This window comes from Eretmochelys imbricata, chromosome 14 (genome assembly GCF_965152235.1).
Source record: "Eretmochelys imbricata isolate rEreImb1 chromosome 14, rEreImb1.hap1, whole genome shotgun sequence".
NCBI lineage: Eukaryota > Metazoa > Chordata > Testudines > Cheloniidae > Eretmochelys > Eretmochelys imbricata.
The window spans coordinates 10972914-10999106 of NC_135585.1; the positions used below are offsets into that span (position 1 = coordinate 10972914).

At 39.4% G+C, this 26193-nt stretch overlaps 1 protein-coding gene across 6 annotated transcripts in view; it reads right to left on the reverse strand.

Moving 5' to 3' along the window:
* STXBP4 (syntaxin binding protein 4) overlaps nt 1-26193 on the reverse strand; it is a 139192-nt gene that overhangs the window by 54635 nt on the left and 58364 nt on the right. For all 6 annotated transcript variants that reach the window (XM_077834511.1, XM_077834512.1, XM_077834514.1 and 3 more), the window contains 4 exons: nt 21933-22109; nt 18358-18474; nt 17032-17081; nt 14210-14343 (listed from right to left, as the gene is read on the reverse strand). In XM_077834511.1, coding sequence (XP_077690637.1) covers nt 14210-14343; nt 17032-17081; nt 18358-18474; nt 21933-22109 — 478 coding nt within the window. The remainder of the gene's footprint in view (nt 1-14209; nt 14344-17031; nt 17082-18357; nt 18475-21932; nt 22110-26193) is intronic.

Below are 26193 nucleotides of genomic sequence, written 5' to 3' on the forward strand. Positions count from 1 at the left end.
GGAATGTAATGCTTAACAATGTAACTCTGCTCTGCGAAGTGGCAAATGCATTCTACATGCTTGCTTCATTTGCCATATTCCATGCACTCTTGGTCTTACGGTAAGTTTATCTATATCAACATTTGTATCTTGTCAACATGATTTCAATTAGTACAATTGAATTCATATTTCTGATTTATGGATACATAAAACTGCACATAAAAGCGAATGTTTTAAATTAAGTTGCTTGCTTTGTTATCTCAACTGATAAGATACTCATGTAGAGACATGCATCCTTTGGACCTTGATGCCATCATAATAATATCCGTAACTTGCTACTGTTCTGTGTTTTCAGTTTAGCACAGTGGTTCTCAAACTATTGTACTGGTGACCCCTTTCACATAGCAAAACTCGGAGTGTGACCCCCCTTACAAATTAAAAACACCTGTTTATATATTTAACACCATTATAAATGCTGGAGGCAAAGCGGGGTTTTGGGTGGAGGCTGACAGCTCGTGACCCCCTGAGGGGTCCCAACACCCAGTTTAAGAACCCCTGGTTTAGCACAACAATGAATAACTAGCAAAAGTCAGAAGCTAAGCACTGCCATTAAGGAGATCAGTATCAACAACCCATATTGTTAGTACCACTCACATCAGATTTATCCCTAACATATGCACTTAGAGTTCTTGGTCTGAGGAATAAGTCACCACTTTAAATTGGTTAACATGAGGTTATGAGATTTCTTTACATAGCCCTCCATTCAGTTATTACAATAGCCTTCGCCCACTAAATGATGTTATTCCACTAAGATGATGAAATTTGGCAACTTTTAAACCCAGGATCATCTCAAAGGTGTTATTATAGTGAATATTATATGCTGCAGGTAACTGATAGGTGTTAAGACCAAACATGAAAACAGACATTTATCTCACCTGCTAGCTAAGCAAGGAAGGCAAAAATAAAAGCCACAACAAGGACAGAGATAAGGATAATAATAAATCTGCCTTCTAAGAGAACTAGACAGGTCTACTGGTCAATGACTGAGAGGAGTCTGCACTGAACCTAAAGGGGGAAAAATGTGGAAGTACTCAAGAATCTTACAAAAAAGTGGAAGCAGTATAGTTCTGTTACAATCCAATAATAGTCCTAACTCAGGAATTCATCTTAATTTGAAGAGCTGAATTCTCTGTTACCTTGTGATAGGTCTTGCTTTTACATCACATACATGCAATTCTATTTATTCATTCATACTCAAGGGGGTGCTATACCAGTTCTCCATTCTGATACACAAGTGCAGCAACTAAGTGATTATGCTAGAATTTCAAGCCATTTATAAATTAATACAGCTCTTATATAGCTTCCACAAGGATATTCCAGCAGTCTGAAAATCTACTCAATAAAAAAAAAGAGACAGGGACAAATTCATACCTGCTGGGATCAATGACTTTACACCAGAGATTAATTTATCTTTCTATATTTTTAAAGTTGAAAACCTCTGGATAAATCAACCTAAAAAGTTTCTCTCTGCTCAGTTTAGACCTTTATGGCAATCATTTTGCTCATCTGTTCCAAACATCTGAGAGGTGGATCAACAGAAACCACAATTTGCTGGTTAAAATTAAAAAGTTACTGAATGTTCTGTAACTATAAAATTAGCCCCAGATCTTGTGGGGTGGAGTAGCCACTTTGATGCACAGCCAACATTGGAAGGACAATCCCAGTGTAGTGACATCCTCCTCCAATGACAAACAACGAGTATTGCAACTCGTGGGCCAGGCCCCCCCTGCTGTTAGTGTTGAAGGCCTGGTCTGGGAAAAGTAGGCATGGGTGGTGCCGCTGGCAGCCAGCAGAATTTAGAATGGTCCTGGGGGTGCTTTATGTGTTACCAGGATACTGGCCCAGCACAAATACACACAGCTTACTGCCTCTTCATAGCTGAGGATCCAGGCCTAATCAGCACCTTGATAATAAATCTTCCTCTCTAAAATTTTCTTCAGAAGTTACAGATTAAAACCAAGTCTTGGAATTGTATGTGTCTGATGTCCAGTAAGAATAATGCCCAAAGTCTGAGTAATGTTGAGAGACTGCAATAAAAGAAAAATCATCTAAAATAATTACATCACTGTGAGATAAACCTTGGGCAGATACAATAGCAATCTACCGTCAGACCTAAGTATGATTCTCTACCATCTTATCAAGTTTCAGGCATTTATAAACCTTGAATATCTCCCAGGAAGAATCATGACTTGAATGAAAACATGACTTGAACGAAAGCCCACAGTGGACCAATTGGCAGAGAAAAATATAAAGGGAACTGGGCAAGACTTGAAATAAATTAATAAAGGAAGTGGGTCACTAGTCCAAATCTGGCCCATGTCAGCAGTGGCTGCACTTCATTTTCATTTCATGGCTATTCCTGTGAAATTAGATTGATGGTCTCAGTCCAGTTCTTAGTGGATGAGCAGCCACATAATAATACCGCCCCCTTTGTCACTAATTTGTACCCTAAATTACAGTCTCACCAGAAAAGCCAAGGTTTGAATATTCATGGGATCCAATCCCAGTCACATTGAAATCAATGACAGTTTTGCCACTAACTTCAATGAGAGCAGAATCAAACCCACTGAGAAGATTCAGAAAACTGCTTCAGGCCCCTGTGCTGGTTACGTATGAGGTACGATGCCAGGATAATGAGGGGAAGCTTATGTTATTGCTGCTTCTGCTGCAGCTATCCTGGGGATTACGAGAGGACTTGCTTCCAGGGAATTCAGTCTGGCACCTTTCATCAGCATTAAATTCACACACATACAAAACTCTATCAGTAAAAACCAACCATTTACAAATATAAATCCATATAATTTTAAGTATTACAAATACCTCAGTATTAGTGGTGTAATGCCATACAGATCTCTGTTACAGTTAATTGGCGGAACTGGTGAGATGTTTAATAAATGAACCAGTGTAAAACAATACAACAATAGAATGGAGTGGAAAAAACAATGTACATGTGTGTCAGTGGGAGGAAGACTGATACCTAGAGCACAGAGCACTTCTGTGCTTAAATTTTTATGTTCATCTGGCTGTCAATATTTAAGGTACACTATATCATGTCTTTCCACAACAAGCTGTGACTGATGGAGCCTGACACCAGGAAATAAAACTTAAATTCCATTCAGCTTCTCAGTCTTGTCTCTGTCATTCTTAAGGGAGACATTTCTCAAAAACAGAATACAATGAACTGACCTGCATGTTCTTTCCGCTACTTTTTAAACTGACCTCGGAGCATACTCATTAAACTTCTATAAATCTGTGCACTGTAGTTAAGGTGTATGTATAAACAGAGATAACGCCATGGGTTTCCCTTCTAGAGTATGCAGCAGAAATTATCTAGCCTGGTAAAATGTGGAATGGAGCTGTAGTATATCTACTAAGGTGAGGAAGGTTCTCAAACTTTTCCTACTCTTTGAACCTATCTTAAAGATTTGTCCTGTGGACATCCTCATTGGAGCACGGTGAAATTTTTCTGTTGGATGCTATATTCATCAAAACATGCAATTTTGGAACAATCAAAACTATTTGAATGTGGGTCGAACTTGGCGAATAGCTTCAGCTGAACTAAAAAGTTTGAAAAAAAGTCAAAAAACAGTTGAGTCTGACATTTTTGAAACAAAACGTTTTGACTTTTTGTTTCAAAATGACATTTTATTTTGAAATTTAATTTAAAAAAAACCAAACAAATCTAGCTAAAAGGATAAAATACATCTCAAAATGTAAACAAAAGAAATCTGTTTTGGGTTGAATGAAACATTTCCTTTGACTCAAAACACATTCCCCCCACCCAGTTTTTCATTTTGGTAACAACTCTTCCCCACCCGCCCCAAAAATAAATAAAGTAAGTTTGGGATCAAAATGAATGGATTTTTTTTTCATTTTTTTGAGTCAGCCACCGAACTGAAAAAAATCAATTATTCAGTCAACTCTCAATCATAATTATGCAAGCCACCTTCCCTACCATTTGTGATCACATCTTTGTAAGAACCATTTTAGATTTAAATAATAAAAAGATACCTACACAAAGCTCTAGAGACCCTAACACATAATTAATACTACAATAAAAATCCCAGCAGCATTAAAATAATCATTCAACAGGAATTCAGCCAACGAGACACCTACAATTTTTTCCAGGCCCATCATTATTATAGAAAGCATAGCCTCACACCTGTCTAAAAAGCCCTACCAGTGGGACGGTCACCAAATATGGTTTATTTTGGATCCAGGCAGCTAGCAATTGCTTACACAAATAAGTAACATTAGGAAAGAATTCACTGTATTTTTAATGCAGTGTAGCAGCTGAAATCAAGGAGATATGCTACCAGTATGGGTTTGATCCAAAACCCATTGAAAACAATGGGAATCTCTCCATTGATTTCAATTGGCTTCAGATCAGGCCCTATCTGACCAGCCAGTTTTCCACAGACCCCTCACTAGCTGCTCTGGGAAACAGTAGATCACATTCTGAACTGTGCTAAGAGACAAGGACAGGTCAACATAAAACCTTTTTCCAATTTAAAAAATTCATTAATGAAATCACTATGAGGACAAACCTTTCTGAAAAATTCAACCGAAGAATTTATATTTTTTCTCAGTCTAGGGTAACACAATTTTTCTCTTCACCAAATGACCAAAACTAACCAAACAAAAACCCCAAATGAGCAATAGTAATGCATTGTATTTTATAATCAAAGTTTAAAAAATATCAGGGTAAACTTGCTTTCCAGTGATCTTGCCCCTGATTCTTCTGTTCTGCCTTTAGTTTTGTTAATTTGTCCTTTCTAACCGTTAAAGAAATTAAATTGATCATTCAATTGCTGAATATTATCACACATTTTGTTTATCCATTAGCATAAAGAGATGTTAATATACCACATATCTTCACACTTTCCTTTACATGCTGAAGGTCAGCTTCTGTTTTGCTCCCTGAGCCCCACCCAAGCTTCCAAAAGTGGCAATTACTCCTCCTATTCTCAAAAAGCCCAAATCTTCTAATTAGGATCTACAACATTTTCATTTAATCGTCCAATTGTGTTTTATTGCAAAGGTGATAATGATGCAGTACACGGGTCAGTTTAATGTCTAATCCCTGCAACATACTTGAAGTCTTTTTTCCTATCTAGCTCATGATAATGACAATGGTTTGTGCTTATAAATCTTCATGCCTTTTACAAGTTTGCTGAAATTCAACAAACGTGCTTCCTTCTTTTTCTCTTGGGAGCGATACTATTGACCCTTGATATAAACAAGGGCATGCAGACTCAGGCACCAAATCTGTTACTTGGGAAGAACTGCTGCCTTGTCTCTCTTAGGGTCGCGTACTTGTAGTGCTGATTAGCAGAGTAAGGGGATGGGAACAGCGAACAGCCCTGTAGTTATACAGCAAGTTACTATAAATGTTTTGTCTCCATATTTCAGCTGGTAAAGAGTCTGTCAGTTGTCAAGAGACTTCTGGGGCATAGAATTGGTCTAAGTCAGCAGTATCTAGATTATCAAGCGAGAAGGGGCTGACTAGCGCTGAGCATCTGCAATGTTCACTGATTTTATTTGGCGTTGTGGGTACTCAGCATCTTTCAGGATCAGGCCAAAAATGTAGTTGTGATGTGATACATACAACACAATAGGCAATTAAAATTACTTTGAAACGAATGCAAGCAACACTTGGCCTGCTAAACTTTTGCCTGTAGGACTATCCCAATAAAACATATTTATGCATGGTGCATCTAGAAGGCTGCAACATTTTATTAGGTGAACATGTCCTTCTAGAGGAGATATAGTTATTTGGAAAGAAGCTTTTAGTAAACTTCAGCATGACTGCCATATATGTCAAATTCCAGATTAAAGACACTCTGTGTCTAAAAAATATGCTCTAGGAATTATTCTGGGGAAGTTGTATGACCTGTGTTATACAGGAAGTCAGATTCCATGATCACAATGATCCCTCCTGGCCCTGGAATCTATGAGTGAGAAAATGTTTTAGGATGCATTTGTAAGTTTCCTGCTGTGCAGAGAAGCAGGCTTCGTAACACTTAATGGTTTACTGCTGACATAATGGGATTACATTGACAACGGTAGGACTGTATTTTGGGTAGATACCTTGGAGGTGGAGTGTGAAATAAAGAGTCAATAAAGATTCAATTATGGTAGTGCAGGTTTTGAAATGCCTAAGGATTGCTATGCCATGAGAGATAAGATCTGATGAAGTGGGTTCTAGCCCACAAAAGCTTATGATCAAATAGATTTGTTAGTCTCTAAGGTGCCACAAGGACTCCTTGGTTTTTTTCATGTTCCAAAGGATAATCAGATTTTTGACATAGCCAATGTCTCGCTGGATTTTTTTTAAAGTTTGCTCGTATTGGAAGGGAGGATTACAGTTACCTGAACCCTAACAATTTGATTTTCACCATATGAGTTACTAAGTGCAGCCAGCAAACTACTTTCAAATGCTACAGTATTTCATTGGTGCTCGATTCTCCTCTGCAGGATGGAAGTATTTCTTCTTGACATGATTGGGTAACTTGCAGGGAAGAACAGGGTTCCAAGGTGATTAATATACAAAAAAAAGTCTAACTATATTTCAGAAGGCTGATTGTAGGTGAGCTACTTCTGCTATAGTCTCCACTTGCTGATGGAGTTGCCAAACTACCTTCACGTAGCCACTGTCCTTCAGCAACAGTTCCACCTACACAATCATGCTATGGATTTGCAATACCATCAGAGAGAAGGCACCATGTGCTGGGACATTGTGAGGAATACAATTTTTTTTTTCATTATCTTCCCCATGCAGGAAGACAGCTGTTTGTGGGGATAATCCATACTTTCTGGACCCCATCCTGTGTTTTATCAAGATTCTTCTGAAACAGTTCTTCACAAAGCAGAGTTCACAAAGTTAGACTTTCATGACACATTTACTATAAGTAAATTAATAGCCTTCTTCAGAAAAACAGTTTCGATCTGGGTATGGTTTCTTCAACTACACCTTATGCAAAATGAATATCGAAGTTATCTGCTCAGCAATTTTTGCTCCACTGCTTTAACTCTAAAAATATATCATTAACAAACTATTACGTGGGATGCTCTATGCTAAAAAGAGTAAAATCCCTTACTCTTCACTGCAACATTCACTAAACATTATTCTTTGGTACACAGTTTATGAACTGGTGCAGGCACTAATGTCTCTCTTTAAATCAGCCACTCTGGTAGAACACGTGGGGAACATTCTGTGAAAATCTGGTTCAGAGGATTGCCGAGAACTGTTGAATATTTACTCTGCATCTTTTTTCTTTTTTTTTTTTTTTGTTAAGCTTGGAGAGCTTTAATGCTTTAATCTCATATACAAGCTCAGCAGAGCCTGAGTCTATCTGTAATGCTATCCAAATCAGAATGAACCCAGAAGGATGAGGTTCAATCTTTAAATCCTTCTCTGCAGAGCTATTTTTAACTCTCAGGTTCACAAAATGGATCCATGCTATGGCTCTAGAGCTTTCGAACTGAATCCTACCTTTAATATTTGACACAACCAGATGTTAGTCTTCAATTGCATTTAGGTCTAAAGGTTTCTCTTGCATGATTTCCTGGGTAGTCTGACAGAAATAATTTAACATGACATAACATATCCATCCCCAATGATACAACCTGCATCCCTCCCCACACATTCCCCCAAAAAGAAAAAAAATGGTTACTTGACGGACAATATTTTTGCTTGCTGAAAAAGACATTATGATCTAAATCGAACTACCAATAATTACAAATTAGATACAATTATTTAACATGCAACATACAATGTCTTTGCAATGAATAATGCTATGATAAATCAAATGATAAATTAATTATTCTGGCCCTCTATTTCAGCTACTCTAATTCCAGCTCCCACAGCATTTTTGTGAAATTTCAGCATCTACTTATTCAGAAGCCTTTCTCACACAATGTTTTATGCAGTCTTGTATACAGAAGGTAGGATAAGAGGTTTTCAGTTCCTGACAATGTAAGGATTCACATAAATGTATGCACATGAATCAGAGAATATCATGGTTGGAAGGGACCTCAGGAGGTCATCTAGTCCAATCCCCTGCTCAAAGCAGGACCTATCCCCAACTAAATCGTCCCAGCCAGGGCTTTGTCAAGCCTGATCTTAAAAACATCTAAGGAAGGAGATTCCACCACCTCCCTAGGTAACAGAGTAACAGCCGTGTTAGTCTGTATTCGCAAAAAGAAAAGGAGTACTTGTGGCACCTTGGAGACTAACCAATTTATTTGAGCATAAGCTTTCGTGAGCTACAGCCGATGAAGTGAGCTGTAGCTCACAAAAGCTTATGCTCAAATAAATTGGTTAGTCTCTAAGGTGCCACAAGTACTCCTTTTCTTTCTCCCTAGGTAACGCATTCCAGTGTTTCATCACTCTCCTAGTGAAAAAGTTTTTCCTAATATCCAACCTAAATCTCCCCCACTGCAACTTGAGACCATTACTCCTCGTTCTGTCATCTGCTACCACTGAGAACAGTCTAGATCCATCCTCTTTGGAACCCGCCTTCAACTACCTGAAAGGAGCTATCAAATCCCCCCTCGTTCTTCTCTTCCGCAGACTAAATAATCCCAGTTCCCTCAGCCTCTCCTCATATGTCATGTTCCAGCACCCTAATAATTTTTGTTGTCCTCTGCTGGAAGTTTTCCAATTTTTCCACATCCTTCTTGTAGTGTGGGACCCAAAACTGGACACAATACTCCAGATAAGGCCTCACCAATGTCAAATAGAGGGGAACGATCACATCCCTTGATCTGCTGGCAATGCCCCTACTTATACATCCCAAAATGCCATTGGCCTTCTTGGCAACAAGGACACGTTGTTGACTCATATCCAGCTTCTTGTCCACTGTAACCCTTAGGTCCTTTTCTGCAGAACTGCTGCCTAGCCATTCGGTCCCTAGTCTGTAGCGGTGCATGGGATTCTTCCGTCCTAAGTGCAGGACTCTGCACTTGTCCTTGTTGAACCTCATCAGATTTCTTTTGGACCAATCCTCTAATTTGTCTAGGTCCCTCTGTATCCTATCCCTACCCTCTAGCATATCTACCTCTCCTCCCAGTTTAGTGTCATCTGCAAACTTGCTGACGGTGCAATCCATGACCATCCTCCAGATCATTAATGAAGATATTGAATAAAACCGGCCCGAGGACCAACCCTTGGGGCACTCCACTTGATACCGGCTGCCAACTAGACATGGAGCCATTGATCACTACCCGTTGAGCCCGACAATCTAGCCAGCTTCCTATCCACCTTATAGTCCATTCATCCAGTCCATACTTCTTTAACTTGCTGGCAAGAATACTGTGGGAGACAGTGTCAAAAGCTTTGCTAAAGTCAAGGAACAACACGTCCAATGCTTTCTCCTCATCCACAGAGCCAGTTATCTCGTCATAGAAGGCAATTAGATTAGTCAGGCGTGACTTGCCCTTGGTGAATCCATGCTGACTGTTCCTGATCACTTTCCTCTCCTCTAAGTGCTTCAGAATTGATTCCTTGAGAATCTGCTCTATGATTTTTCCAGGGACTGAGGTGAGGCTGACTGGCCTGTAGTTCCCAGGATCCTCCTTCTTCCCTTTTTAAAAGATGGGCACTACATTAGCCTTTTTCCAGTCATCCAGGACCTCCACCGATCGCCATGAGTTTTCAAAGATAAATGGCCAACGGCTCTGCAATCACATCTGCCAACTCCTTTAGCACTCTCGGATGCAGCGCATCCAGCCCCATGCACTTGCGCTCATCCAGCTTTTCTAAATAGTCCTGAACCACTTCTTTCTCCACAGAGGGCTGGTCACCTCCTCCCCATGCTGTGCTCCCCAGTACAGCAGTCTGGGAGCTGACCTTGTTCGTGAAGACAGAGGCAAAAAAAGCATTGAGTACGTTAGCTTTTTCCACATCCTCTGTCACTAGGTTGCCTCCCTCATTCAGTAAGGGGCCCACACTTTCCTTGACTTTCTTCTTGTTGCTAACATACCTGAAGAAACCCTTCTTGTTACTCTTAACATCTCTTGCTAGCTGCCACTCCAGGTGTGATTTGGCCTTCCTGATTTCACTCCTGCATGACTGAGCAATATTTTTGTACTCTTCCCTGGTCATTTGTCCAATCTTCCACTTCTTGTAAGCTTCTTTTTTGTGTTTAAGATCAGCAAGGATTTCACTGTTAAGCCAAGCTGGTCGCCTGCCATATTTACTATTCTTTCTACACATCGGGATGGTTTGTCCCTGTAACCTCAATAAGGATTCTTTAAAATACAGCCAGCTCTCCTGGACTCCTTTCCCCCTCATGTTATTCTCCCAGGGGATCCTGCCCAGCAGGTCAAGAAGAGCTCTGCCCCTAGCTCCAGCACTTGCACCAGAAACTGTCCCCTACACTTTCCAAAAACTTCCTGGATTGTCTGTGCACCACTGTATTACTCTCCCAGCAGATATCAGAGTGATTGAAATCTCCCATGAGAACCAGGGCCTGTGATCTAGTAACTTCCGTTAGTTGCTGGAAGAAAGCCTCGTCCACCTCATCCCCCTGGTCCAGTGGTCTATAGCAGACTCCCACCACAACATCATCCTTGTTGCTCACACTTCTAAACTTAATCCAGAGACTCTCAGGTTTTTCTGCAGTTTCATACCGGAGCTCTGAGCAGTCATACTGCTCCCTTACATACAATGCAACTCCCCCACCTTTTCTGCCTGCCTGTCCTTCCTGAACAGTTTATATCCATCCATGACAGTACTCCAGTCATGTGAGTTATCCCACCAAGTCTCTGTTATTCCAGTCACATCATAATTCCTTGACTGTGCCAGGACTTCCAGTTCTCCCTGCTTGTTTCCCAGGCTTCTTGCATTTGTGTATAGGCACTTGAGGTAACTTGCTGTTTGAAACGTAACCTGGCCAAAGAAACTTATTTAGTACCAGTCTAAAAGGCAGGTAGCAGACAGATAAAATAAATGTTTGTTGTAATGGCTGTTCCCACCAAAATTCTTCACGTGTTCCATAAAGGGATGAAAAAGCTAACCAAAAAATCCTGTAATGTATCTGTAGGGCCATTTTTGTTTTATTTGTAAAAGTTAAGCTAGCTGAGCTAGATCATCACTGACACATCCCCTCAACTATAGGTACATATGATCAAAATAGACAGCCCTTTGGATGCTCTCTACTGGGGATCCTGTCATAAACCACCATAATCTCTTAGTTTTGCACTCTCATGCAGTCTAGTACAATCTCTAGTTATAAACTGGCAAGACTTTTGCATTTGGACAGAGATGTCAGGTAACAATGGATTTACAGAGGCAACCTAGAAATACACAAATATTGTAAAACTTGCTAAGTTTATCTCAAGAATACAACTAGTCTATTCTCATTCCCTAGCAACACTAACAAAAAACCCACCCTTTATTAACATGGGATTAAGATGCAAAAAATACATCACAGTAAATAACGTAAAAGTAATGCATTACGAAGTTAGGAAATTCAGCTCGTTTTATACAATTCCAGAACCTCTACAACACCAAAATTCCTCATCCAATCTGCCTTAAACTTTCCTGGAAAGTTCTATCCTGGGATAAACTCACCACTGTGACATTTCAGGTGCACTGATTGTACTTTAACAAAGGTGTGTTTGAATATTAAAATGTGGCTTATGAGAGAACACTAGTTTCAGGCTTAACAATAGTTGAGTCTATGCCTCTCCATAAATAAAAACATATTAGAGGTTTAGGATGAGTTTTATCTAGTATCAATCCAAAATAGTCTCTGGTACAATTGCCACTAATGGTTCCCTTCCACCAGCTGAGAGTCAATATTAAATAAAACACCCATCCTCCTCTGATGGGCTGCTAATAGATTTAGAAGCTTGGAGAGCATTTGTTCCCTTCGACACTATATCATTTCATCACTTCATTAATTATGAAAGACAATATTCAAAGACCTTAAAGAACACACACTCATTCTGATGGAACTTTGATATTTTGGAAGGAAAAACTGGGACAGTTTGGTTTAAGTACTTGAGTCCTTAAAGCTCGTCTTCTGGAGGGCTCCCAAATTAGGCTGCACATCATCGTCATCAGTTTGGTCCAAAGCCCATGGAAGTCAGTGGGAATCTTTCTACTGACTTCAGTGAGCTTTGGATTAGGTCTAGTGAAAGGAGAACCCCAAATTTCTGGAACCCCCTATGGTACTTCATTCTGAGTAACTGAGCTTGTCCTCCTGGACTTTCACAGGCTAGAGCAATCAAATTATCTGAAGTCCCTGGCACGTGTTTTATGAAGAGTGATGGATATTACTGAACTGGATTAAAATAATGTCCATGTACTAAACCAGCATTTCCTACCTTCATGATCTCTTTGGCAGTGGAGTGCCTGCTCATGAACCACCTAGGAGGAAAGGCAGTGTGCAAAAGAGAAGGGAAGGTGGAAGCACAAAGCTAAAATGAAAAACTTGATCCCTTAGATACTACGGCAGCTCTCTAAATGATTTGCTGCATGGCACCAAATTGCTGCAATCACCACTATAATACTCTCGCTTTGCTGCACTTCATTACAGGCATCTAATGTAAGAAGCTTTCATGGCACTTATTTGCCCAGCAAACATTTGAAGAATGCGATGTACTGATCAGAACATCTCTTTCAGAAATGTCTACATGTAGCTAGTTTAAACCTCAGAAGAAATATTTTTCTGGTTTATTAAACTGCTATGCTGTGAATGAAAGCTGATCTATCTAGGAGAAAAGAGACAGCAGGATTTCTCTCTCTCTTTAGGTTAATACAGATGTCAGAAATTCCAAACTGAAAATAACCCGAGCAGCACACAATTTGTTAGAAATAATTCAAGGAAACAGCTAATTAATTTTCATAAGGGAATATGAGTGATGTCACTTTCTTCTATGGCCTAGTTTTAATTCTAAATATTGGCTGTAATAAGGGATTGGGTTTCATGTAGCCTACTTTCTTTGGATGGAATTACAAGCATTCTGTAAAAGGCTAGCTATGATTTATTACATGACATTCAATGAATTGGAGAACACATCCCAGCCATATAAATGAAATCAATTATTATTTCTCTCAATGAACAGTGGAATATGTATGTAATAAACTATTCTGGCATATCTGCCTAAAGCTAAGGAGATAGGTAATTATTATTATGAGTATACCAGGAAAGGAAAAACGCTGCTAATTTTAAAGGCAGCAACGAGCTTCTTGCTCTGGAGATATAGTTATCTATGCCCCAGTCCTATGAGATACTGAGTACCTCCTGAGCAGCCAGAATGGTGAAATAAACAGAAGAGTGGATATAGTAACACAAACGGCACTAAAAATTCCCCAAATCAATTTAACAGAGTAGAAACTTGATAATTTTCTATCAGGCCCTGGACTTGCAGCCCCTACTCAGGTGAATAGGTCTACTGTGATCAGTGCCTCCAACTGCATAACCTTCTTTGTGCAAAGATTTACCAGTGAGAGCTGAAGTGAAGTCTCACTGAAATCAATGGGAGATAGGCACCCAGGTGGTTTTGAAAATCCCACTAGGTATCTAAATCTGGCCCTTAGGCACTTTGGAAAATTTTACCCAGTAACACACTTGAGATCTTCAAAGTCCTGTACAAACAACTAATTAATCCTTGGGAGGACCAACTTGTAAGGCAGGCATTAGTCTCCTTTTAGAAAAGGGGGAAATGAGGCAGAGGTCTTACAGCAAATCAGCAGCAGAGCTGGGATTACTTTGCAGAAGGTTCCTGACTCCCCAATCTGGGCCAGACCCTGGCCTCTACTCCGGGGGCTCTGTGCTGCTCTGATGATTAAAAAAGTAGCCATAAATGTAACCATGTAACCAGCCCCTGATGACTCTCGCATCTTGGGGAAATCTTTAAGTGGTACCAATTCACAGAACTGGCATCCATGCCATCCCCTCTCTGCTCTTCCAGCTCATGATTCTATAGTAAATGTAAATGCCACAACTATCTGAACTACTGCAGCAGTTTTCACTGAGGATTTTCCTAGTGGCTATTATGCTCAAATGTGCTCTCTTCTGATGAGCCTACGGTAATGACTGATTAGATTTATTGTTCAACTGATAACTGCTGAAATATTCCACTCTGAATTGCCAGTCAAAAGGTGAAAGGGAGAAATGTTGTGCTGGGGTGGCGGATAGAATATATATACACTCACAATCTACTTCCAGAATGGCACGGACAGATTTAGTAAGTTCTTTGGCTTCTGCTGCAAGGGTTGCTGTGACAGTACGTCCATTCCTCCCCAGTCGTGCCAGGAGTGTTTTGGTAGACAATGTGCCTCTTCGGTCACTGGAAGGAACACACAGCAAAGAGATCAACTGTCTATAAGATTACAAGGGAAAATGTTCCTTTTAATAAAATAAAGCAGGCATCCTTTCACCTTGTTGAACACATCTCTTGGTTGGTTTTATTCTCATTCCAGTAACATCAAGAGGAATTATGCTATCAAATTCAGCAGACTTACTGTGACCCTGACAACACCCCAATGTCAGAGGGCAAGAGGCTCCCCAGTTTCTAGCAGTGAGATTCAGCAGAACAGTTCAGTGTACCCCAACTCACTAATGTCATAATCTATATCTTACAGATGTAGGGTAAGGTATCATTGGAAAACTAACACCACACTGATCGTTAACATTCTTGCATAGTGTATGTATGGAAAACCCACAAAGGGCCACACAGCTGTGCTGGAAATATGGGACTAAAATGTTTTCAAATCAGACAAATTGGGAAAAACCTGTGTACCATGTCCCCGACAAAGGAAAGGCTAAAGCCTCCATCCAGGTGCAATCATAGTCAATTGGTTATTAATTTGAATATCGGAGGTTGCAGGAACAGATCAACTTGCATTGTAGCAACCACCAGTGGGAGAGGAACCAGCATGGAGCCTTATCCTCCAGACCCATCACTCCTTGCCTGGCATGAACTAATGAACTTTATCTGGTGGTACACCCTTCAAAAATAATGTTTCAAAGGTTCACTGAACTATAAGAGAGTAAAGAACCCGTGTGTTATGCTTCACCTTAGGAGACAAAGGAACTAAGCGATGTGATCTTGTGATGGATCCTAGCTAGTAAAATTTGGAAAGGAGACCTGGGTAAGAGAAACCATATTGAACAAAGACTGTATTTTGCTAGATTAAGTTTTAGTCATTTAGATGCGTGTTTTGACTTTTATTTGCTTGTAGCCATTTCGACCTTTATCCCTTTTATGTGGTATCACTTAACTTATAACCTTTTGTTAATAAATTTGTTTTAGTTTTTACTATGAACCGTTGCAGTGCTGTGTTTGAAGGGAAGGGTATGTTTACCCAGTTAAGTTAATAAGCTGTGATGTACTGTCTCTTTGAAAGAGCAGCAAACTTAATATCCTTTGTGAATGCACAGTGGTAGGGGCTGTGCTTCGCAGAGAAACATCTCCGAAGAACTCGGAAGCTTGAGTTTACTGATTGTTACCAGCTAGGCAAGGTTTGGACCAGCAGAGCCTTGAGGATTTTGACTGGTGAGGAAGACAGAGTGGTACGGCAGGGAGCTGACACACAGTCTAATCTCTAGCAAAGCTCACTCTCGTTGAGGCAGAGAGTTAACACAGTGGCTCACAGCTCTGGATATCCCCAGCAGTGTGCTACAGTTACCTGAAAGTTATACTGGCTTCCGTACTCAGAATCTCCGATGAAAACAGGGTATACCAACTTAGCAACATTTCATTCTTTACAATCTCTGTTAGTCAAATACAATTCCCATTGACCCAACTGGGATTAGTGCATATATACATAAGGGTAGAATTTGTTTGCTACTTAACAGGCATCAATTACAGACTGAGAGCTTGATCCTGAAACTATCAGTGAGACAAAACCCCTAATAATTTCAGTTAAACAGATTTGACTTTATTAGGAATTTTGCATGAATAAGGTTTGCAGGATAGGGTCCTATTTAGCATTTATTCTTGAACATGAACAAGGAGAAACCTGCCCTGTGAGACAGGATAGTATTATATTGGTATTTTAAGAGGCCAAAGGCTGCTCTAAATCCTGTTGAATACATCTGAGCTGCAACGTGTTTTAATTAAAGTAATTCAGTTCACTTTCATAAAGTTTAGATAAATATGGTTTCTCTGATTCCAGGCTTGAATGCTTCTTGCTTTGTAACAAAAGCAGGTAGTGCTACTGGAGTTTGCTAGTACAATCCTCATGGTACACAAGGTTATACCAGTTGCCATATTTAGGATCAGGAAGGAATTTTCCCTCTGGCAGACAGCCCTAGCCAGTGGCAAGAGGCTATTCCCCCTCCCTCATTGCAGGCATTATGTGGCAGGTAGCTGGTTATTTCATTCGTAAGCTGTTTGATGCATTGGGCAAAGCGTTTTCTCCCTAGCCCTGTTGGGGTGGTTTGATGATGTTCTGACATATGTGAATATGCACATTTTTCTTTTATTCCACCTTTGTTGGCAGGGTCCTTGGCCACGTAAATAGTGCAGGAAGTAACCTTGAAAGTCCTCCTAACCAAATGCTAAACTCTCAGAAGAAATGGAACTAAACAGATGTTGGTGGCACTAACAGTGGTGATGCTCCTTATTACTGGACATAGGCGAGAGGCAGTCTCTACCAAAAAGAGTCTTACTCTTTGCATGGGGAAAGAATAAGGTGGAAAGCTGTGGCTAGGGGTATAGTGTCTTTGACTGATGCAAGCATGGAGATGCCCATAGATGTGCTGGGTATGTTCTGATTAACTGATTTATCTTAAAATTGTTAATGAAAGATGTAGCCCCGAGACCAGTGTTGTGTTTTTATTTCCACTGTTCATAAAAGTAGGCATTCAGAAATGCATGGGAGTATAGAAAGAAAACAGCTAAGGCTTAGTATGAGTTGTTTGGAGCTTCTAAACCTGTCACAAAGGTTTTCAATAACAACATGTATTGCTATATTTCATATCATTTCACACATTACCTTCAATAAAACAAGTTAAGTTTAGGTTTTCTTACCTTAAATTTGACAAGGGGATGGAGTTGTCTGCTAGTACTTCATGTACAACCTGTTGGCAAACAATCAAAGAAATGAATAGTTAATGTTTTATAAGCTTCACATACTATTTCTGTTGCTTTGTTGTCTACTTAAAGACCTTCTGTCTCCCTGCAAACTTTGTACACACAGTTTGTATTCCTAGCCACAGAGAATGACTTGGGGTCTCCGTTTTCTTCTAACGGACCCTAAATGATTTTTCAGGTGGACAATAATCTATCAACCCAAAGCACCTCAGCCACATCTATGCAAATATGAACAATATATTGTAGGACACTTTTCATACGGACTTTACTCTGTCTCCCTAACCACAGATCTACTAGTAGAAAGGCTAATTTGCTAAAGCAAACATTTTCCTATTGGCAGGCCATTATGTAAGGATTATAAAAAGAGAAATTTTTCAGTCTCCATAGAAGTAAAATTGTAGAGGCAAATAAGGTATATTGCTGAGATATAAAAGACAACAGTTCAAATGACATAATTTTCCCCCCTACGGAACTCTTTTGTATAAGCTGGCTACACCTTTCCCCCATATCTGACATTCAAAAACAAAGTCTGGGAGATTTTCTTATATTAGCAGTCAGCATGGGGGGAAGGAGCTGTAACAATTTTAAGCTGCCTGAAAATTATAACATACAAAATCATCCTATTTTCACAGCAATGGGCAACTTAGGTCCACAATATGGGGGAGGCAAAGACGAATTGGCCAAGATTCATTAAAACACATCCATGTTGTGTGTATATGATCTATACGTCCATGTTATAAACCTTTCTACTACTTGAAATAAATATATGAGTAGACCACATCCTCGGCTAGTATGAAGTGACACAGCAACAATGACTAACTGGTTCAGTATAAAATGGTGCAGAACAGGCTGAGTTGGATTAAGCGTACAGCAAGCTACAATTCTGTTTTTTTTAAACATGTTTTCAACATAACCTCTGTTTACTGATGTATATCTGCCTCTTAATATTGCAAATGGGCATCATTTTACCATTTCCAGGTAAAGAAACTTGACCTCTAAATGTTAAGATCATAGGTTTTACTGCACAAACAAAAGAATGCTTGTTACAATTAGGCACACAGTAACATTCAAAGGTCTCAAAAATCCCTACATGGAATTCTGCCTTAGCTCGTATTTCAGGAAGTTGTATAAGCTGTGAATGTTTTTTTCAAACTAGAGTTTTACACATTCATGCTTAATTCATCATATTTGTCTCTTAGATATATTAACACACATCTTTTCCCAAATAAAACGTTGCTGGAGACCACAGTGCAAAAAAGTTACCTCTACAAACTGCAGCAGTTTTGCGGTGGCCACCTCAAAGGTTTTCCTAGACGATTCTGATTTCCGCAGCTGGCAGTCAAGCACAGTAATTCTCTTTCTTAAATCTTGAACACTATCCTGTGGAAGAAATTCAGTCAATACTACCTAATTAATTTCAAGACTTAATTTTATTTATCCTATTTGTCATTTTTCTCCCTTTTTGAGTGAACAGTGAAGGTGAAGGGGTTGTCTCTCCAAATTTTAAGGAAAGAGGAAGAAGGGAACAAATACTGTTTTACCAAAATGGATCCTGAAGGCCCTAGAATTGCCTAAAAAACACACATGATGTTTAAAATAAAATCTGAATTCAGAACTTATTGAGAGATACTGTAGATTTTAAAATGTCGTCCCCTCAATGCTTTCCTTGTATCCCTAGTGTAGCACTCTTTATCTCCTCCATGTCCAAGTAATTGAGGGCTTATTTACATGAACAATTAGTTCACAGCAAACTGAGGTGTGACTGTTCCCCATACTGGCCTGCTGTGGACAAACTCCCTGCTGATGTGTGTTAACAGTTCGATACAGTGCTTTGAGGACTAGATCGAAGCGCTCTAACAAACTATTAACACATCAGCAGGGTGCACAAGGACAATTGGTCTGCGGCAGGTTAGTGCACGGTAGATTCACACCCCAGCTTGGTGTGAACTAATTGTTCACGTAGACAAGCCCATGCTCTGTATTCTACAAGGCCTTAACTTTAGATCTCAGAGTGAAACAGTTGAATCAGAAGTTTTAGAAAGCGTCTGCTTCAGCTGTTCATGGGACATGCATGTTGGGAATCAGGCTCCTGCTGCTATCAAGGTGCTGTGGACAGACTGTAACCACCATTTCTTTTTTTACAACCATTTTTTTTTTGTTCTTTTAGAAAGGGCACCAGCTTGGGGCTGGATGCCTCAGCAGTCCACAGTGCTGATTTGATCATGGTGGGAAGCCATGTTCTCCACTCCTTTTCTGATAAATTGCTGGATCAGAATTATTTTAAAACTCTGAATTAAACTGTTTGTTTTATGTTTAACTACTACATGAAGATCTCACCAAAGCAACTAATAACTCTGTGACAGGCCTTGAACAGAGTTAAACTGCTCCGATTTTTCTACATACATACGTGTAACGCATCGTTCAGTATTTGTTACATGTCCCCCTTTGCGCCTGATCCACAGAGGATAAGAGTCTGGTACAGCCCCATCAAGAGGCTGGCTCTTCAGCTCTAAAGGGTTCAATCTCTGGTGGTGTTGGACAAGATGGAGGCCACCATGTATACATGGGAACATTTGTTTCCTCAATCTGTGTGCTAGGCAGAGGATTAGGAGCAAAATACCTCCCAGTAAAAGGGAAAGAAAACGCCACTCTCTACAAAAACTAAGGTTGACATTACTGTAGGTGCACTTCTCTTGAAGCCCATCACCTGAATACAACCTACTATAAGATCTGCAACTACTAAAAAGTGCTGTTACTATTAACTATATCTTTATTGAAAGCAAACACACACGCACACAGCTTTATGTGGCAGAATCCCCATTATTCTGAATATCAGAAAGTCTGCTTGATTAGAAAGTTTCTTTTCTGTAATGTATATTGCACTGTTCATTACTGGAAAAGGAGATGCTAAGCCTACTTAGGGAAGATTTTATTAAATACAGCCAACTGCTGCTGCTTTACTAAGTACAGTTTTGGTGTCCCTGGCTTACAGATGTTATCAAAAGACAAAGTGGAGCAAACCTCTTTTTCATGTACTGTACCTAAAGAAACAAGGTGAACTGATCAATATCTCTTACTTACACTACCAGTTGCTTAAATTAAATTTAGAAGAGCACTTCAAAGTATGCTACTTAAGAGACCTTATTCTCTATTGCCTTGCTCCTTGTACAACCACTTACACAAAGTGGGAGGAAAAGGCTACGAAACTGTAATAGTAACGTTTTACACCAACTTATTTTTTAAAAATCTATCAGGTTTATTATGGTAATGCCAAAGTACCAGCCAAGAATGAGGTCTAATCGTGCTAGGCACTGTACCAACACAGACTAGTAGACAGTCTCAGCCCTGGACAGCTTCCAACTCTGCACGAGTACAAGGGTTTAACCCTGCATCTGTTGCAGTCAATGGGAGTGTTACCTCTAAACAAGATGGGTGGAGGATCAGGCCCCATGTCAGATTTTTGAAAGCACTCAAGTCCAGATTTTCAAGCATTCATCTGCGACCAGATTTTGAAGAAAGTTTAGCACCCAACATGCATCAGTGTGCTGAGCGTAACTGAAAATCTGGACACTTATTTTGTGCTTAAATGGGAGTTGCGCTCTTTTCAAAATCTGGGCCTAAGTGATCGCACGAAGAGTGCGCAAGGCAGTGAAGTATTAGGTCCATGCACTTTATAGCTCTTGTAACACAGTTTTTACTTTTTAATATTGAACTAATTCTCACATTGAAATTTCAGCAGGCCACCCTTATTTTAAATGATTGGACATATCCATTTTTTTCATGAGCAAACTAGATAACTACACACACAGATGCCAATTATTATTGTTACTATTTTTTAATCTGTATTACCGTAAAGCCTAAGAGCCCTACTCATGGACCAGCACACTGCTGTTCTAGGAGCTGAATGAACAAACAGAACAAAAAGGCAGTCTCTGTCCCAAAGAGCTTACAATCTAAGTATAAGACAAGAGACAACAGATGATTATAGACAGACAACAGGGAAGTACAAAGAAACAATGAACAATATATGTCAGCATGAAAATGGATTCCCAGTTATGGAGGTTCATTAAAAATTGTCCCAAACTGTTTTATTTCTGAATTGGTCTCTAAAAATCATTGGGGATAATATGGTGGCTTCGAATGTGAGGCTCATTTGTACAATCTTTTTCATTTAAAAAACAAATAAATCAGATTTAGGTCACACTAATGTTGTTAGTGTCTTTCAAAAAATTAAGTTGAGTAAATTTGAATTTATTCAAGAATAGTCCTGAATTTTATATTATTATTATTTGTGCATCACTGAGAAACAAGCTAGAAATACTAACAATACGCCAAGTGTAAACAACAAACACACTTACTGAAGATACATCTGCATTGATTTAAAACAGAAACCAGGAAAAAGCTGAAACTGAACATGTGTGAATTTGCTTAGGAATCTAAAATATCATTCAATCTCTCAGACTTCCTTGAAAGCTTTAATCAACCACAAAAATGCTTTTCCTTTGCCTCAATTTTTATGACATATATTAATAAATTTTAAAACAAAACAGAAAACCAACATATTCAATGTTTTATACTTTAATGCTTGAGATGTGCCATATTGACCAATGACCCAAATAAGCTTCTGGCTCTTGTTTTTCCAGCCTAAACATATCTAGATAAAGGAAGGCTCGTAGCCTTCACATTGCCCCCTTCACTATGCATCATTCCAGTTATTGAATAATACAAGAAAAAACAGTGACCTACTTTAGAAGAGCAGATGAAAAGAAAATGAAAACAGGATACATGACAACAGCAAGGAAACCATGGTAACTATGAGCGATGACTGTTCTGCTTACTTTATTTTGGCCAGAATGATCAGTGAGCTGAGCCTTCAGCTCTGTAATTTCAGCCTCTAATAGGCGGATTATTTCTTCATAATCCATCTCCATTCCACGAGCCTGCCTCTGTGCAGCTTCTGCGAGATGAATCCTACTTCGCAGGGCTCTTGCCTCTTCCACTGCTGCCTTGGCTTCCTATAAAATACAGTCAAAGTGAACAATTCTCTGATTTAGGCAAAATATTTCTTTTGGCAAGGACTTAAATTTTCGGATTGATGATTAGAGAGTTCCATTTTTTCTTTTTAAAATTTGTGGTGTGAAAATAAGGGGGAAAGGTATTAAAAAAAAAAAAGAGAGAGAGAGAGAATTTTAACAACTGTAAAGTAAGACAGCCCTTTCCTTGACATTTAACATTTTAATGGACTGTATTCAACAAAAAATAATTTTCAGTTTCTACAGCAAATGAGACCAACAAAACCTAAAGAAATCATGACCACCAAACCAGGTTCTCAGCTCTAGTACTCTGGTATAAATCCAATGGAGGTAAAAGTGATTTAACACCAGAGTATCTGACATTCATAGTGAAGCCCACCATCTCCATACCAGCGGAAAGCCTCCAAATAAGTACAGGTATCTGGTTTTCTTATTATTGCCTGAATCCAGTGAATCTGTCCATAGTTTCCACAGCATTTTTTGTATGAATTATTAACCTTGGTGTCCTGGCCAAATTAAATTCCTTTAAAAATGTATTGCTTTTTGTTTCTTTAAGGTTCTTGCATTCAACTCTTTACGCCTGTATTATTTAAGGAGAGCTTTCTATATAGGAGCCATAGAAAAAAAGAGGAAAGTAGACATAGGAGAAGGCAGGGGAAATTTTATGGTATTTTTTCAAATAAAAAACATTTGCGAACTTTTTAAAATCAAGGTAGATAAATTATTCCCTGCTTACAAAAACAGCTGTGAAAGAATGTAACAGTTACAAAACTTCAACATAGAGAAGTGTGGAAGTTCTCAGTTAAGTTTGTCACTGAATATTCATTCACATTAACTTCTGTTAATTTGTAAATTGAGTATTGTTAAACTAAGAGCCTAATCCTGCAAATCTTTACTCATGCAAGTAGTCTCACAGACTTGAGTGGGACTACTTACGTACACACATGATTAACTGTTTGAAGGACTGTTCCCTAATTTACAAATTATACATTTTTTTCTGTATTCACCACCACCCCATAGAACCATGAACCTGCTTCTCCTCTTACATTGGTGGAAATCAGCAGTTACACTGAAGTGAATGGAGTTACACCAACACAAAAACCATGGTCAGAGAGAAAAGAATCAGGCTCTGTGCCTATTTTATGGCTGAAGCCAGGAACAAACTGCAGAGCTAACAACTGAAGACTCCATTCAAAGTCAAAGCTCTCTCAGAGGAGTCCCTTCTTAGGGCCCAGATCCAGGCCTTTCCACTGAGTTCCATGGGAGTTGGATCAGACCCTCAATCCCCCATTCACAATCAAGTTGGCAGAATCATCATTTTTGTGCTGTACACAAAAAATGAAACATGTGGTATTTTGAGGTTTCCAATGAGGGAATCCTTTTAAATTTCCCTTAAGGAATTAGGATTAACCCCGTGATTGTCTGATGTTCACTTCACAGATCAGTAGCCACAGATGCAGTCTGCTACTGAATCAAGCCTTCAGATGCAATGAAAAAATTTATGCTGTTGTGGGTTGCTCCTAATTAAACTTCAGAGTTTTGTGTAGCATGTGTAGATGAAATAGGCAGTTCAGTGAATCCTATTCAGAACAAAAATTACCTAGCTACAGATATACATTATCTTTTCATTTAAAAGTAAACCAGCTTTATAAAAATACAGATGTAACAAAAGGGATAAATCATAGAGAGAGAGAGAGAGAGGAGATTGGAAATCTATATCTAGTTTTGTGGCCAAATCTGGTGCAAAATAGATCAAAATATATTATTTTCTCCTTTCTTCATTAGCAATACTCTGCACTTCTGTAGCACCTTTATGTCAAAGAAGCTATGGAAAGAGTAGTTAAGCCTCATAATACCCTTTTATTGTTACTAGATCCATGAGGAAACTGAATGACAGAAAAGGTAAATGGGTTGCCCAAGATTTAACTTTTGCTAAAAGTTCCCACAGCACATTTTGTAAGAAAAGGTGTGCACACCTTGGTGTCCTGTTCATGGTAATGATAGGATTCAATCAAAAAGTTTCTATGACTTTTCAAGTGGATTCAATACTCTTCTTCACTCCCAATCCTAAACTGCTGTGCTGTGTTGCTGTGCACTATTAATCAGCCACTATCCTTCCCACCACAGTGGTGAGTAAATAGATTCCAATATATTACACAAGGTTTGAGCTATATTTCTGCAGGAGTTTTGTCACTGATTTCTATGAGAATATTAATCTGTGGATCAGTCTGCAAAGGGATGCAATTCCTATTGAAAGTCAACAAGAGCTGGGATCTAACTCCTCTGAAAATCCTTGGTCCCCAAGGGCCTGTTTCCCAAGGGTCAGTCCAAGGACCAATCCTATTCAACTTATTCATAAATGATCTGGAGAAAGAGGTAAACAGTGAGGTGGCAAAGTTTGCAGATGATACTAAACTGCTCAACATAGTTAAGACCAAAGTAGACTGTGAAGAACTTCAAAAAGATCTCACAAAACTAAGTGATTGGGCAACAAAATGGCAAATTAAATTTAATGTGGATAAATGTAGAGTAATGCATATTGGAAAAAAAATAACCCCAACTATACATACAATATGATGGGGGCTAATTTAGCTACAACTAATCAGGAGAAAGATCTTGGAGTCATCATGGATAGTTCTCTGAAGATATCCACGCAGTGTGCAGCAGCAGTCAAAAAAGCAAATGGGATGCTAGGAATCATTAAAAAAGGGATAAAGAATAAGACGGAGAATATCTTATTGCCCTTATATAAATCCATGGTACGCCCACATCTTGAATACTGCATACAGATGAGGTCTCCTCATCTCCAAAAAAGATATACTGGCATTAGAAAATTTTCAGAAAAGGGCAACTAAAATGATTAGGGGTTTGGAACAGGTCCCATATGAGGAGAGATTAAAGAGGCTAGGACTTTTCATCTTGGAAAAGAGGAGACTAAGGGGGGATATGATAGAGGTTTATAAACTCATGAGTGGTGTGGAGAAAGTGAATAAGGAAAAGTTATTTACTTGTTCCCATAATATAAGAACTAGGGGCCACCAAATGAAATTAATGGGTAGCAGGTTTAAAACAAATAAAAGGAAGTTCTTTGTCACTCAGCGTACAGTCAACCTGTGGAACTTCTTGCCTGAGGAGGTTGTGAAGGTTAGGACTATAACATGGTTTAAAAGAGAACTGGATAAATTCATGGAGGTTAAGTCCATTAATGGCTATTAGCCAGGATGGGTAAGGAATGGTGTCCCTAGCCTCTGTTTGTCAGAGGGTGGAGATGGATGGCAGGAGAGAGATCACTTGATCATCACCTGTTAGGTTCACTCCATCTGGGGCACCTGGCATTGGCCACTGTCAGTAGACAGGATACTGGGCTGGATGGACCTTTGGTCTGACACAGTATGGCCATTCTTATGTCCCTCAGGTAGGTAGGTCCCAGACCATTAAGGGTACGTCTAAACTGGAATAAAAGACCTGAAGAAGAGCCATGGCTGTCCCAGGTCAGGTGACTCAAGCTCACAGGGCTTGGGCTGTGGGGCTAAACACTGCTGTGTAGATGTTCAGGCTTGGGCTGGAGCCTGAGCTCTGGGACCCTGCGATGGGACCTTATGCCTCGGTTAGTGGCACTGGAAGAAAAATTCCAGTAAGTTTATATATCCTTGCAAGCCCCCACCCAATTTTCAGACCAGCATGGGTTTGATCATATAACCAACTTAATCTGTACCAAGACACCTTCCCGAGTGACGATGAGGAGACCTAGCAATGGAAAACATGGCCACGTTGGCCTGGGTAAATCTTAACTCAGTTTAAAAAAGCTTATTATTTGATCAGTGAACACTGGAATTAGGACTTTAAGTAGCTGATGTGTTCATCTGGCTGCCAGCAATAAGAATTATATTACAGCTCCAGCAGCAGTTCAGGGCAGTGGTTGTTTCTGTACCCACAAGCATTGTTGATGTTTGTATATACATGTATACCTAGACCTTTTGGGCTGTTTACAAAGTTCATAGAGTTTTTTTTACTACTGTGTGGCTTGAAAGTCAGAATCCTAGAGGCAGTTCCCTTTTAGATACTT